The sequence below is a fragment of the Henckelia pumila genome, chromosome 2 (assembly GCF_033568475.1).
Source record: "Henckelia pumila isolate YLH828 chromosome 2, ASM3356847v2, whole genome shotgun sequence".
NCBI lineage: Eukaryota > Viridiplantae > Streptophyta > Magnoliopsida > Lamiales > Gesneriaceae > Henckelia > Henckelia pumila.
Window position 1 is genome coordinate 103554415 of NC_133121.1, and position 14909 is coordinate 103569323.

At 33.8% G+C, this 14909-nt stretch overlaps 1 protein-coding gene across 3 annotated transcripts; it reads right to left on the bottom strand.

Moving 5' to 3' along the window:
• Positions 1 to 370: 370 nt before the first annotated feature.
• LOC140880426 (uncharacterized) lies at positions 371 to 11841 on the bottom strand. 3 transcript variants are annotated; one of them, XM_073284854.1, is made up of 24 exons: positions 11706 to 11841; positions 11086 to 11216; positions 10118 to 10202; positions 9659 to 9712; positions 9304 to 9395; positions 9116 to 9219; positions 8668 to 8743; positions 7817 to 8276; positions 6707 to 7045; positions 6422 to 6625; positions 6190 to 6288; positions 6032 to 6104; positions 4941 to 5068; positions 4569 to 4857; positions 4258 to 4487; positions 4057 to 4181; positions 3441 to 3558; positions 2379 to 2434; positions 2198 to 2288; positions 1934 to 2117; positions 1762 to 1827; positions 1584 to 1687; positions 1442 to 1504; positions 371 to 753 (listed from the first exon to the last, which is right to left on the bottom strand). In XM_073284854.1, the coding sequence occupies exons 1-24, from the start codon at positions 11763 to 11765 to the stop codon at positions 646 to 648; spliced, it is 3339 nt and encodes a 1112-aa protein (XP_073140955.1). In that variant the 5' UTR covers positions 11766 to 11841; the 3' UTR covers positions 371 to 645. The 3 variants fall into 3 exon arrangements, with proteins under 3 accessions (XP_073140955.1, XP_073140956.1, XP_073140957.1); XM_073284855.1 differs by lacking the exon at positions 11086 to 11216 and having other exon boundaries at positions 11706 to 11777; XM_073284856.1 differs by lacking the exons at positions 9116 to 9219; positions 9304 to 9395; positions 9659 to 9712; ... (1 more) ...; positions 11086 to 11216; positions 11706 to 11841 and having other exon boundaries at positions 7817 to 8292.
• Between the last annotated feature and the right edge of the window lie 3068 nt (positions 11842 to 14909).

Here is a 14909-nt window from a genome sequence, read left to right on the forward strand (position 1 = left end):
AACATTTAACCAATAGTACATGTACCAAGTTAATTTATAATCACTTATATATAGAAGAAGAAGAGATAAGAAAAGAAGATGGATAAAAGATAGATTATCTCATGCATTTAATTCACAAGCAGAAAGTAATTTTCATTTTTTTAACTAAATTTTCATATGGAGAATTCGATGTCTTAGTGTAAGGAAATATTAATTAACCATTTAAGCTAATACATAAAATGAAACAAACTAAAATAATTTGAGAAAAAATTATTATCATGTATATATAGAACCGTAAAGCAGCAAAAAGTAGAAAGAAATTCAATGTATTCAATGTATAAACATGAATGTCCATAACCTAATAATTAGCCATTAGTTAAGACAGACAATGAAATTACAAATTAACTCATATAAAAAAATAACTTGCTAAACTAAATCGTAGAGGACATATAAGGAAATTACAATTGGAATTTGTATATTTATATATAGAAGATTTCTAACGACGCTACAGTAAAACATGCAATCATGCATTCTTGTCAAAGATTCCTTTACTTAAATATCAACGTACGCTACAAATACATTTTCAAGTGTTTGCCAATACCTGTAGTATCTATAAATTACCAAATTCACGGAAAAATGGAACGCCGGAACTGACTTGTTATGCTATCATATGTTCCACCACTTGCGTTTTTCCATCGTCCTCGCAAGCTCATTTGCCATTGACGCAAAGTTTTCAGCACCACTTTGTAGCTCAGCTGTACGTTTGCTAAGTTTCTGAAACAAATCAAACACCTTTTAATACTGAATTACTAAGAGATGATGCATGAACAGTAACTGCTCTTTGCATAGTAAACTTAAGTGAAAACTGTCCAAGTGAGCAATAGTAAAGGCTATACCCAAAGCAATATTAACACCAAATATCTCGCCTATTTACACCAAATATCTCGCCTAATTACAGGGATTGCTTCATTCCCGTATCTGATGTGTGTTAGTTGAGAGTTGACACATACAAGAACGAAAGAAAAGGGACACTTATTGGGTGATCAGCTGATGTCATTATCCGTTATTCTTCGAGACAAATTTTTGGGAAAAAAAATCATATTATTACCCATATGGTAGGATCTCATTAACCATCTAATAGAAGCCAAGCATGATTAAATTTATCGTGCAAACACGGTTAAATTTATTGTGCAAAGCTGGAAAGAATCTAATATCCTGCCTAATATATAACATTGGGAAGATGCAAAAACCTCTTCTGCCACCCCTCCCCCTAAAAAAGGGATTGTTTAAAAGTAAAAAGCAATCTACAGTGACCATCGGTCAGAACTCTGAGAAATTACCACCATCGCTAGTTCGCAGAATAACTAATGCCTCAATGAGGGACAGCTTAATACAGTTACTTCATATCGTTCAAATATCATGATACGAGCGTAATGACTGAATACATAAGAACTGGTCTTACATCAAGTTTTTCTCCCCGTTCTAGAAGTTTATCCTTTGCTTGAGAAGCCGAAGCTGCAGCATCCTGGAACCAATTACATGGTGAGACAATGTGATCCCCAATTTAAGCATTAAAAACACAAGCTGTTTGAGGAAAATCTTACTCCTGTGTTTCTATATTTTGCAATAATTTCTTCGCGTGTTCGAGGCTTTGGATGATTGTCCGAAGAACCACCTTCAAATAATTTTTCCCTCTCTCTATTCTTCTCTGGAAAAAAGGAAGAAAACATTTAGGCCCAACTGATGCTTAAAACCATCTAGAAATAAATTTGTTGCTTCTACCTTTAATGTCATTGCTACTCTTTTGTGAAGTTGATACAACAAGTGGCTCATCTATGTCAATATCATCTGCAATAATTCCACGAGGATTAAGCCATTTATTTCATTGTTTATTTTGTTATTTGCATAACAAGTAGATGCTCACTCCATGGTTGGAACTTTGACTCATACTCACCTATGCCAAGTTCCAAATCTTCTTTATCAAAAGAACCAAAGGGGTCAGAGAATGGGAACCTCGAAAACATTCCATCCAAACGCGCAATCATGATCTCACGAGATTCCATGTAATTCATATTCTGCTCTCCTTCACCACCTTTTAAACCCTTGATCATGTTACTAATAAATCCGGGCATTGCGCTCTGTTTATTCAAACAAGCAAATTCATTAGAGAGGACAAAAAAACATACAAGCTAAACAGAAAAAGATGACAATTTATGACCTGTGCCTTTTTTTGGTTTAGAGTGAAATTAACATCAGCATCTGCAGCGGCAGCAAGGGTTTCATCATGTAGACAAGGTAGATTTTCGAGGCTAGAACAAAAATAGCCACATGTCAGGGGCTTCTGACAAACAGACATACAGAGGGAGGGAGATAGGGAGGAGAGGGGGAGAGAGATGGACCTAAATTCATTTTCGAAGGCCAGAAGAGATATAAAAGCAAATTCACACCCATTGACCTAAAAAGTGGAACATCATCAGTTGCAAGTAATAGAGTTTTAATATAATCAATGTAATTTGAGATTAAACTGCCTAATTGCGTATTCAGAGAAGATTGAATGATTGCAGACATTCAATTGTCTGAGGTAACTTTGCATAAAAAATTGGGTCATAATATATAATGACCCAAAGATTCTACATAATAACACACAAAGCAGAAAACAAGGAATTAAGATATAAAAGATGATATCTCCTTCAAACAGTTGTATGAATTTCTTAAATCATGTCAGCCTGTCAGGGCAATGCCGCAGTGGGTTCACTCTTTCTACAATTCATATATTATCATCACACCACAAGTTAAAACTTTAATATTAGCTTCAATTTAAGATTGCATTAGAAAGAAACATATCAAAGCTTAATTCATTATAGTTCCAAAAAACGAACAATTCTAAAGACGGTTGCATGATGTAATTCATATTCCCATTTTTTTAAAACAGCATATATTTCCTTCATTTATTCTCATTACCATCTGTCTTTTAAAATTTGTAAACTTGTCTTTTACTTCTTCTTTTTTCATAATGACGTTCCCGGATACATGTAGTCCCATACCATTAACTTTTGCTGATTCAAATCTGTGTTGCCTTTTATTTTAACACGTTGGAGTTCCTAAATCACAATCAGGCTTCATATCGGTTCAGAGATCTAAACCAATGAGAAATCGGACCGATAGTCATTTCCTATACATGGACAAATGAAACTCTGATACCTTCAACAAGAATTCTCTCCAGAAATGATCTTCTATTCAATAGAAACTTCATAAAATAGTGTCATTCTTTATGCTAATACTACACTTATCTCAATTAGCCAAGGAGCTTACTGGACTGGTCATCCCTGTAAGGATCCTAGTTCTTGGACATCTTTATATGACACATATCAGATCTCAGGAGTAAATTTCCGCAGTATACATAAAAAGAATACGGATAAATTATCGCGTGGTGCAGATTGTTTTTGTGTTAAGTAACCAACCAAGATAATCTGCCCTTCGTCGGAAGCACACATTGTCTTCTCCATATTATTTTTGAAGCTCCACCTCAGAATTGACATCAATGAGGTATCTCCCACCAATTCGAGATCTGGAAAAGACCTAAAAGAAAAGGACATTGAGCATCGACACTTTCCTTTGCCAATACTTGTTCTCAACTAATTTATATTATAGCCAAGTGTATATCCACCACCACACACACGTATATAAATCAGTTACTGCATAAATTCTTATCCAGTTTGTTCAATTTTACAAAATATGGGTGGGGTAAGTAATTTCTAATCTAAGGGGATATGGCGTTAGTAATTCTTCAAAAACTAAGTAAATTATGATGTATTTATTGCCATTGTTTTTTTGTCAGGATCACAAAGCCACATTGTTCTAGCTCCTACCTCTCGATTCACAATATTTGAATTCAAGATTTTGCTCGAGGGGAACTCAAGATTTTGCTTAAAGAAAATGTTGTAATTATTTAAAATGTTAGATAAATTACTGCCGATGCTTCACATAGAGTAACAACAATGCAGGGTAATTGCCCATATGCAGTTTAAATCTCATCAGTATCTGAAACACAAGCAAAAAGATGGATTAGGAACTCACCGTAGTTCAATTTCTCCAGTTTGATAAACTAAGATCAATCCATACTCTTCCGCATTTTTCTTGAAGATCGTAGTCCAGGAACATGATTTCTCAAGATTCAGTAAACGTACAAAGTTACTATCGCCCTGAAGTCAAGGAGTCCTCGTAAGAAAGGGAGGAGATTACACACTAAACTGAATAGGGATAATACATGACAAGCACCTGAAAGAAAGACTTTAACGAGTATGTGTACACAGCATCATTGCAACACAATAAAATCTGGGATTCCAATGCCTTGTCCCCTAAACATGTGGGTTGCATGTGGCCTTCAACGCTGGACAAACCACTCGGATTTTCAAAACTGGATTGCAGAGGTTGATTTTCAGCATGAACATGCTGAGAAGACATCACGGAAACGTTTTTCAACCTTTCAGATAGAGGATGTATTCCTTCTGTGTACGACAGGCCCACAAGGCGTAAACATCTGCACATGAAACATGTAGAACACTAAAAAGAAAACTGGATGGACGTACCTAGTAAATACATGCTTATTGCCGTGGAATTTTCCTTCGGAAAAATTGGCTTAGAATTCACCATATTGCCACTGGCACTATCTATTAAGACTGTGTGTGCATCTCTAGTTAATACAAAAGCAAGCTCTGCGGTAGATTCACTAACAATTGCATTTCCAGAGTTATTTATATCGTTTTCATGAGTATCCGGAAAAGTTTTCACCGCCACTGAAATGATTGGTGACCTCGAGCTAGACACACAGTCCGTTATAGATAACACTGACAATAAACTAGTATCAAGTATAGCAACCTGCAATAAAGTAATTGTGACGTCAGATAAGTGTTGTCAAACTGCATGTAACTAAAAGAACAAGTTCTGATAAACACATTTACCTGCCCACATTCATATCCAACAAGAAGTCTGACTCCAGATTTTACAAACTGTAAGGCACGTACAGGAGAATTCAGTATGGAAAATATAGCCGAACATTGATTGCTCTCTGCATGTGGTAAATGTTGGTCTGCAAGTAAATAGCATAATAGTCATGCCTTCCGAAGAAAGAAGTTATCACAAGTGAATGTTTCCTAAATACTGAAATGAGGTCTTAAATTACAGAGATGAGGGCCTTTCATTGAAGTTTAACTACGGTTATTACTGGACAATGGGGTTGCAGGAATGCCAACAGAACAAGACAATAAATAGAAGCAGATGAAAAGAAGGGACAAACAGACACCCTCATACATCATGTTCTAATGATGCGTGTGAATGGGTTTTCATAATTCCAATCTTCAACTCATTAACTGACATAAATTCTAACACAACAGCACATTAATCAACAACATCAATGAACCAACCTCAAGTACTGAATAGGTTGCTTGCAAATTCAGAAAAAATTAGTTCAGTTCAGATCCGAACACCAAAAAAAAAAAAACTGAAGCTGTTGCTTGCTCTTGTTCAAAGGTCGTTGAACTCATAAAGAATGTTTGCTTAATTAAAGTAGCCCTTTTTTGTTGTCTCCGGGGATAAAAGAATGTAACCATGGTGAAACACCAACCTTAAAAAATTTGATTCTCCTCATCTACCGCTTTAGGCACTAAATGAAAATTATTGTGGGCAAGAACTCGAGAGAAAAAGAACAGTTCTAAGGATAATTACTTCGAGAGAACTGTGAGTTTCTTTCATTTGGCCATGTTGAAATTCCTATTTTCTTGAATAATTCAATCGCACAGTTTCTTTCATTTGGTTTCCTGGAACAGATTATCATATACTGTTCATCCTTATCGCTTAAAAGTAAATTAAAAAAATTCTTGAAAAAAATGAGATATATCATATTTTACACGAGAGAACCCATGTAAGGTAGGAGCATAAGGTTATTAGACAATAAGTACCCAGGAAATGCTGACCCACTTACAGAACTGCTCAGAAGTCTAGAAATAATCATAAATTGAAATGTGGCAGAAAATTAATATTGGAAAAAAAATACCATCACGACTGGTTTCAGTTATCAGGGTCAAGATTGTTTGGTTGGAATTGCCTTGAAGTATATAAATGAAAACCTAACAAATAAAGGAAAATGTATGAATCACTATTTTTATTTTTCAGTAAAGTCCGAGAGACAAAGAAAATGACTGTAGTTCTTACCCCTCCACTTTCATTGCCAACAGCCAAAGTCAAGGTGAAAGAAGAAAAGTCCAATGCTGATACTGCTGAACTTGCACCAGAAACTTGAATTCCTTCTATCTGCCAGCAAATGGTGTGGTTGTTGTTAACAAATATAATACTGTAAACTCAATCAATGAACTTTCTATCAATATATCAATATAAAATGATGATAGATGTTGAACCAATGCCATTAAGGAAGTTTTGCGCTAACCTTCAATCGCAACACAGAGACAAGTGACAGAATTGGAGAGGTGGCATCCCATATTCGAACAGATCCATCTTGATATCCTCCTATATACATCTTCTGAAGTTTATTTGCAGCAGTAGGCAGTTGACAAGGAACCCCACCAGTCAGAGGCCACCGCGAACCCCTTCCGGTCAACACGTCATCTGCTTGTAGCTTGGCAGGTGAAAACTGTCTAATGGAACAATAAATGGTCATTTAAATGAAATGAAGAAATAAATTGCATGTACACCATATGATGAATTTCAGTACCTCCGAAAGTTCACAGAAGAAACTCCTATCTGAAACCATCAAATAAAGCTTTCCCACGGTCATATGTGGTTCCACGGTGGGTATTATTGAAGGATACTGAAATCCATGAACTGAATGATTATGTCCTGTCCCACGCTTGAAGATAGACAAAGAAGAAAAATCGTAGAAATGCAGTTGTCCTGGATTGGTCAATATAAATAATGAAGTTGAGCTATAGTTGGCAGGTTCATGAGCCTTTGGTGTTATAATTACATCAGCAAATGATCCATGGAGCGTAAGGTCAACACGCTCCACACACTTCAGTTGTACTAACCCAGCAGACCATTCAAGATTGAGGATCTGCATTAACAAGAAACATGCACAAAAAGGACATTATACGACTGCGAGTTTCGACACTCAACAAGAAACCACCAAGATACTAATAATAAATTTAACCCGTGCAAAACTAAGTTTGTGGCATTAAGTTGAAGTCAAAACCAGTTTGAAATCTAGTTTTGAGGAACATTGCAAACATCTCTATTAGAACCATCATGAGCTCTATGCACAGGTATTTTCTTGAACACTCTCCTATTACGTGAGATATTTCATTTTCTTAACAGAGCATTGAAAATCTAAAACACGGTAACAACAACTATCCAGTTGCTCTTGTTTGCTGCATGTTAAATTCTGGAAAGTACACAGGGAATAAGCTTATTGTTGGAAATCAAGATGACAGGTTGATTGAAAAATTAGATAATTTAAGATGTAATAAAACAAAATGAAACGTGCTACCATGCTCTTGTTGAAACTAATATCAGGCTCATTATTTATATATGTCTCCGATGGTCATCAAGTGAATCCAAATTAAGTATAAATGCACAATACCTCTATTGCATTGATACGTGTAACAGCTGCGAATGAAACAAAATAGGTCAAACTATGCAACTTCATGACTCATTCGAGAATCTAGATAGCATGCCCTCCCCACTTAAAGAAGAAAACAAGATGCAGTTTGGCGTTGAAAACTTAGATTAGCTGTATTGATACCAAGTACTCTTTCACTTTTGTATAAAAAGAGTAAGCATTTACAGCGCAAAAGAAGCCAAATATTGGTAGTGATGAAGAACATACAGTCAAGACTTCCTCAGATCCAATGTCTTCACCACCATATGCAAAAAGTTGGCCTCCGCGACCATTTTGTGCTTTGTTCGAAGACCAATGCAAGACAATGACGGGAAGTCTTCTACCTCCAGATGATAATTGTATCTTAACAACATCGTTGGACATGCTTTGGCTTCTCTGACTTTTAACATTGTCAGATACTGACAGGTTCCAAAGCAAGATATCCCCATCCACGTATCCGACAGCTAATGCTGACCCATCAGGAGACACCCAACAGAGAGAACTTATGTCTTTCTCTCCATGGTCATTTTCCAGCGAATCACTTTGGCACGCATGACTCTCATTATTGGAAAAATTAAAAACCGATCCCTCTTTTAGCTGGAGATCCTTGTGGTATCTAACACGTACGGCTCTATCTTCGGTAACATCCCACAGAATAATCAACCCATTCTCATAGGCAATCAAAACCCTGCAAACAAATCGAACTGCTCATTGTTGTAGATCTTGAATTTAAAATTAAAACACCCAGAAAATCTCCAATCTCCATGTGTCTCTAAATGAACAAGGCAAGTTGAAATCTTTTACATTTTTATACACTTCGTGTAATTCCTTGCACAATACCATGACTATGTATGTAAATTTATTGATTTCCATCATTCTTCTCCCCAATGAGTTCAATATACAGATGACAGCAGAAAACTAAATGTAAGTTCCAATAATATCATCAAATGTTATAAATACACTCCTGACTCCAGCATTTAAGAAATTAGAAAGACTGAAGAAGCAAACACAAAGCACACGAGAATTGTGCTCAAACAGCTAGGACTCTGAATTAAAACTTTACGCATCCTTCCAGTTACCTGTTCCCATATGAACGAGGTTGGGAAAGCACACCAACAATGGATTGATTATCAGGTAATGAGATCCCAGATCCTTCTGCACAAATTTAACACATAAATCAAATATCAGTATTCATTGTTACTGTGGATAGAGCTGTTAAAATGGGTTAGGCCCGCTGGGTCGGCCAGTCCCACTCTGCCAAATGGCGGGTTGTGGCTAGCCCGCTCCAACCCGTCAAATATAACTAAAAATTGACGGGATAGCCCGTCACGCCCGCCTGGCAATTTCCCAACCCGCCCAAATGGCGGGGCGGACATGGCGGGTTCTAGTGGGTTGTGGGCTGGCTCGTTTTGACAAATTCTGTGGACCAACTAACCTCTTAGTTGTATAGACCAAAACACATTCACATCCAAAGATGTAATCAAGTTACTCAAATACATGGACTAATTTCAACATATTTTCGATTACCAGCTACAAGATTAGGAGGAATGTGATACGGCAATTGAATAATTATCCCTTCTTCAGCATCATACTTCAACACAGACAAGAATCCGTATTCATCTCCCAGATAACTGAATTTCCCAAAAAAAGAACATAAAAATAAGTATGAACAATCAAATAATCCAAACAAGGGCTAAGATTCCTCATTTTCTTACATGAAATGGGTTGATGGAATAACAGAAAATGCTGTTATATTGGACTCCCACTGAATATTAGAAGATATACACCTCTTTCTTAGATCCCAAACCTGTCAAAGTTGCATAAACATCCCCTGTTACGGGAAAAAACATCCACTGTCTGAAGCAAGGGAAAAAAACAGGAGGTTGATGTGATTCATGTGAACAATGATTTTTAAGGGAAGGATGCAACGGTGATTAAGCACAGGTGGAACATTTCCAACTGGAGATATTTTAGATAGCTTTTGAAGAAAAAAATAAACACAAAGATTGCATGAAGTCAAGAGTGGGAGATTTCACCATAAATTGTCGTGGAGAACCTGTATAAACATACCTGAATTTCATTTTCATTGGAGACACTCACTAAAAAACCTTGGTTTTGCAGAAACTGAAAAGGAGGAAAAAACAGAGAGACAGAGAGTAGTCAGAAACTAAAATCTTACTAGAAAGGTGAAAACATTGGCTTTAGCATTAAAGTGAGGCCCTTCACCATCTGATAAAAAAAGTTACGGACGAAGAAAGGTTATCGATTAAGTTGGCAATATGTTCAAATATCCAAAATAAAACTTCTTCAGAATATCTTCACAAATCTAAATAAAAATGTTTATTATATTAGATAACATCAGTATAAAATGAGCATCTAAACAAAGGGTTGAGAACTTTGTTTGCCTCCTGTGGTGAATATATGAGACCAAAAAATGCAATCCTTGCACTAATATGCAATAAATGATTAAGTTCAGCACTAGTCCATACAGACAGATAGACTAGAACAATATGAACTCCATCAACCAACCTCTAAGTTTTTAAAGGGCAAGGCTTTCGGAGATATGAGAAGGCCTTCAATGTTGTCACCACCTATCACTTTAATCCTGCCATCCCTGTTATGCCAATCAGTCAGGAAAAAAAAAGATTCATTAAGAGGAACAAATGGATAAACACACGCTGAAAGACCATAATTTGGAGTTGATGTTCCAATGACCATTCTGCTATGTAGCTCTCCCCATCATCCCTCGAGACATGACAAGCAGCAGCAGTGAAAATTGCGAAGCTCAGTCAGAAATAAATGACAATGTTTACAAACAATGAGAACACCAAGCTACCATATGTTGAAATGTATGAGGTTGGGTGTCCAGTAAGCGGAAACAACTGAAAGCCCTCTGGTTATTTTAACTACTGCACACCTAGTTCAAATTTCATTGTTTAAAATTTCATGATTTTGCTTTAAATGAACACCTAGTTGTGACGATTCTTATTGTGTAACGCCATAATTAAAACTCAAAATGTTAAATATTCATAGAACAACAAAGCAGCAAGAATTTTGTACTTCTAGTCAAATGATGGCAACTCAATGCTCATTAAAAAATGTAGAGCCCTCACTATGAAACATTCTCTTTTCCACAGGTCGACTGAGGTGATGATACAGAAGAATTCAAGTTTAACATAAATGGAATCAGAGTTGTCGCTAGAAAAAAAGCATGAATCTGTCACTATGGTAACGATAAAGAATCTTGATTTTGTAATGCTACATGGATAATCACTCAATGAATAAAATGACTGACAGAAACCTGAGATTTCTCAATTAAGTAAAAAAGTTGATATATTACTTAAATGGCAAGATATTTGTTTCTTGATCACCAAGTCGGGCAACCATGTATGAAAAATGATAAAAACTAGTTTATGGATTTGTGCCTATGAAATATAAGAAAATTAGTCAACATAAAACAGAACTTCATTGAAATGCATGAAGCAACTTAAACTCACAGTGTCCCTATTGCCAAGAGGCGCTGAATGGGATCAAAGGCGAGAATTGATGCAGTAGATGGGATTCCATAATGAACAAAAACACGGGGTGTCAGGGCCGACAATTCCATATTTTCAAGTGGAGAATTCAGCTGAAGAAAATGTTGAAATTTTTGCACTAAGTTGTACATATAAATAGCCAGAATCAATATAGAACCAAACCAACAAAAAAAAAGTCATAATTGAATACATGAAAACTACTTTCGGAAAAGAAAAAAAATCACCTGCCAGGTGAGTCTTTTCGAACAAATTCAATGAACAAATTAATAAAACCTATCATCTAGCATTTCAGGTTGGTCATAATAATTCTTCCAAATCCCTAATTGCTAAGGTTTTTATTCAAGAGTCTTGTACTAGCTCAATTGGGTGAGAAAAGTAAAATACTCATGATCAAGCAAAGTTTCCCAAAAGTAGCTCGCTGTGATTCTAATATCCATCAGAATCGATACATTTCACATGATTATTTTTCATTCGTCAAACTATTCTGAATTTTTTACAAACATTGCAGATTAAGTCAATGAAACCCTTACAATTCTCGGACAGAGAGTAAAGAAAAGGTAAAAATTAACAAATTTAATCACCTCATGAGAGCGCGACGATGGTTGCAGTTGATTCGGTTTTTGGAATAATTTCGCGAACATAACAATAGGTGTGCTTTATTTGCTGTGATCGTTGACCAATATGAATATGGGGAAAAAAAGGGTTTGGAAAATAAATATTTACTTATAAAAAAAAAATCATTTAAAGACTCTAAAAAAAATCATTTAAAGACCATCAATCATATTATTAACTTTGAGTGTTTAACTTTGACCCACGCACGCTAGAATATTAAATTCTAGTTTCAGCATTATTTTTGAAGTATTAATTTATAAATATTACCATAAACTTCTAAAATATGTAAAACCTCCATTTCAGTTTAGAAAAATAAAAAAAAATGATATATATATATATATGTTAAAATAAGTTAAGACCGTCAAATTAACTTGTCTTGTCACGTCAAATAGTCGTGTTGAATTGATATCTTTTGAAACGGATCCGATCTGTCTAGTCATACGGTGAGTTGTGTCAGATTACTGGCCAGTCACACCACCAAATAGTATGTTGTGACATTGATTCATCTGATATAGCAAACAAATAGCTAGGTTCGTTTGATTGAGTTATTTTCTAATCTCATTCTCAACGCATTATATTTAGTAAATATTTTAATTCAATACTTTATATTTTAGTTGCCATTAACTTCGGACAAGAAGTAATTATGAAATATTTTTAAAGTTGAATGACAAATTATTCTATTAAAAAATTATTTGGAAACAAAAACATTTCAGGCAGTTCAATTATTTTTACTCTAACAGTTATATTATATTTTGATAGTATTCAATTAAAATCATGTGTCACAAAAAATTCAAATGATAAATTTGAATCATTTTACATCTTGCTCTGATTTTTTTTAACAATAAAAAAATTCATAATTATTATTTTAAATTTTATATGTATGTTATAATAAAATACGGCAAAATAAATAATTTTGCTTCTTAAATGTGAGTTTATTATATTTTTGGTAATAATGATAAATAAAGTTATCATTTGATATTTCAATGTAACATTTGGAGACCCTAAATTTAAAAAACGTTGTGTCTTAATTCTTGTCATTAACATTATGATTAAAGATGACCATACGAACTAAATATATCACAATTTTTAAATCAGAGACAAAAAAAACATTTTAATATAAAAGTACGAGGACTAATATCGTAATATCATCGTGACACATACTTATGCTTATACGGCAAGATAAAAATTGAAAATACACGACTTCCTTTAATCAAAGGACAATATTATTGATTTATTTCGAGAAAAAGAATAACAAATTAAACCAGAAATACGCATTCGTACAAAGAATTTGTTGTTTTAGAAAATACAAAAAATTTGCCACATCTCAACTTGTACTCAGGCAGTGGCGTATCCAGAATTTTCAATCAAGAGGGCCGAATTTAATAAATTTAAAAAATTAATATAACACAACTATGATAAATATTATATATTAACTTCCTATGTTTCTACTAACACATATCGATATTTCATAATTTGAAAATGTTGAATACTAGTTCGTTATCCACTGTCTTAAATACACATCGATCAATATGTGGTATCAAACAATCAATTAAAAATATATCATCTCTCAAAATTTGATTTTTAAGATTTTCATTGCTGAAAATACAATCTCTACATTTATAACGGATATTAATAATGCTAAATTTAAAATTATATCTATATATCAAATGATATAATTGATGTTTATTTGATTAAATTATTACTTTACAAGAAAACTCTCTAATTTCTGCAACTTTAAACGACTAATTGCTATTTCGCATACCAAAAATTAAGTTATCAAATTAGTTTTAAGATGTATTAACTCCATTAAAGATAAAACCGAGCAAACTGAAGCAATTTTTGTTTAACACATTCAAGCCAAAGGGCTTTTCGTTTTCTTTTTTAAAATAAATATAAGGCAATACAAAACATAATGCCAAATTTATTATAGCAAAAAATAAATTATAAATTTATTATTATCTTATTTTATTCATCAAGAATCATCTTAATCAATGAATAAATAAATTAATATTTTATAGATATATCATATACATAATACTAAGTTATTTTTAAAAAAATTCAAGGAGTTGGTTTCTCAATTAAATTTGTATTTAAAAGCGAGATCGTGTATATAATACTAAATATCAATATTTTTATAACCGGACCGGTGATCGAACCGATCTACCTTAAAAAAACGGTCCAACCGATTTGATCGTTTTAACCGGACGATCGGACCGAAAAACCGTTTATATAATATAATATAATTAATAATATCTTTTAAATTTTAAAAATCTAAAAGATACATAAATAAACAAAAATATATTTATCATAGTTTAAAAAAAATAAATAACTATATAAATATATTCAAAATATTAATTATAGTTATATATACTATATTTTTTAAAAATAAATAAATTAATTAAAAAATTATAATAATAGAAAAATAATATTTTTAACGAAGTACAAATTTTAAATAATCATGTGTATATATATAATAAAATATTAAATTAAGATTTTAAAATTAAAAAAAAAACAATTTTAAAAAAATTAAAAAAATTCGAAAACCGGTTCAACCGATTTTCTGGCCGGTTTATGGGACCTGTTCTTGGCCGGTTTTTGGCCGGTTCGACCGGTTTTGACCGGTTCTTGACCGGTTCTGAACGGTTGAACAGTTAAAACGGTTTTTAAGGGTATTCCGGACCGGACCAGTGACCGGTTCCCGGTCGAACCGACCGGTCCGGTCCGATTTTTAAAACACTACTAAATATTTTTAAAATTTTAGGGGGGGCGGTCGCACCCCTTCGGGACCATGTAACTACACCACTGTACCCAGGGTAATTTGTTGGCACGAACGAGGTAAATTTCAATCTATTTTATGGATATTACCCTAATGATAGATTCAATGTCTTATGATTTGTCATGTCAACAATATCATTAATTACGCTAGATAGAAATATGAATCATTGAATACATAATTTACGTATTAATAGTAATGTAGGATCTCATTGAAGAACGAACGAGAAGCCTCGACATGATAAAAACTAATTACATTATTAATAAATAATAATTGTTTACATCGATATAAGGGTTTTACGTTATTAACATAAAAATAATATCCTAATCATATAATATAATCATGTTAATGTCCCATCAACCAAATTTAAATCTACATTTAAGCACTTACGACATCATTT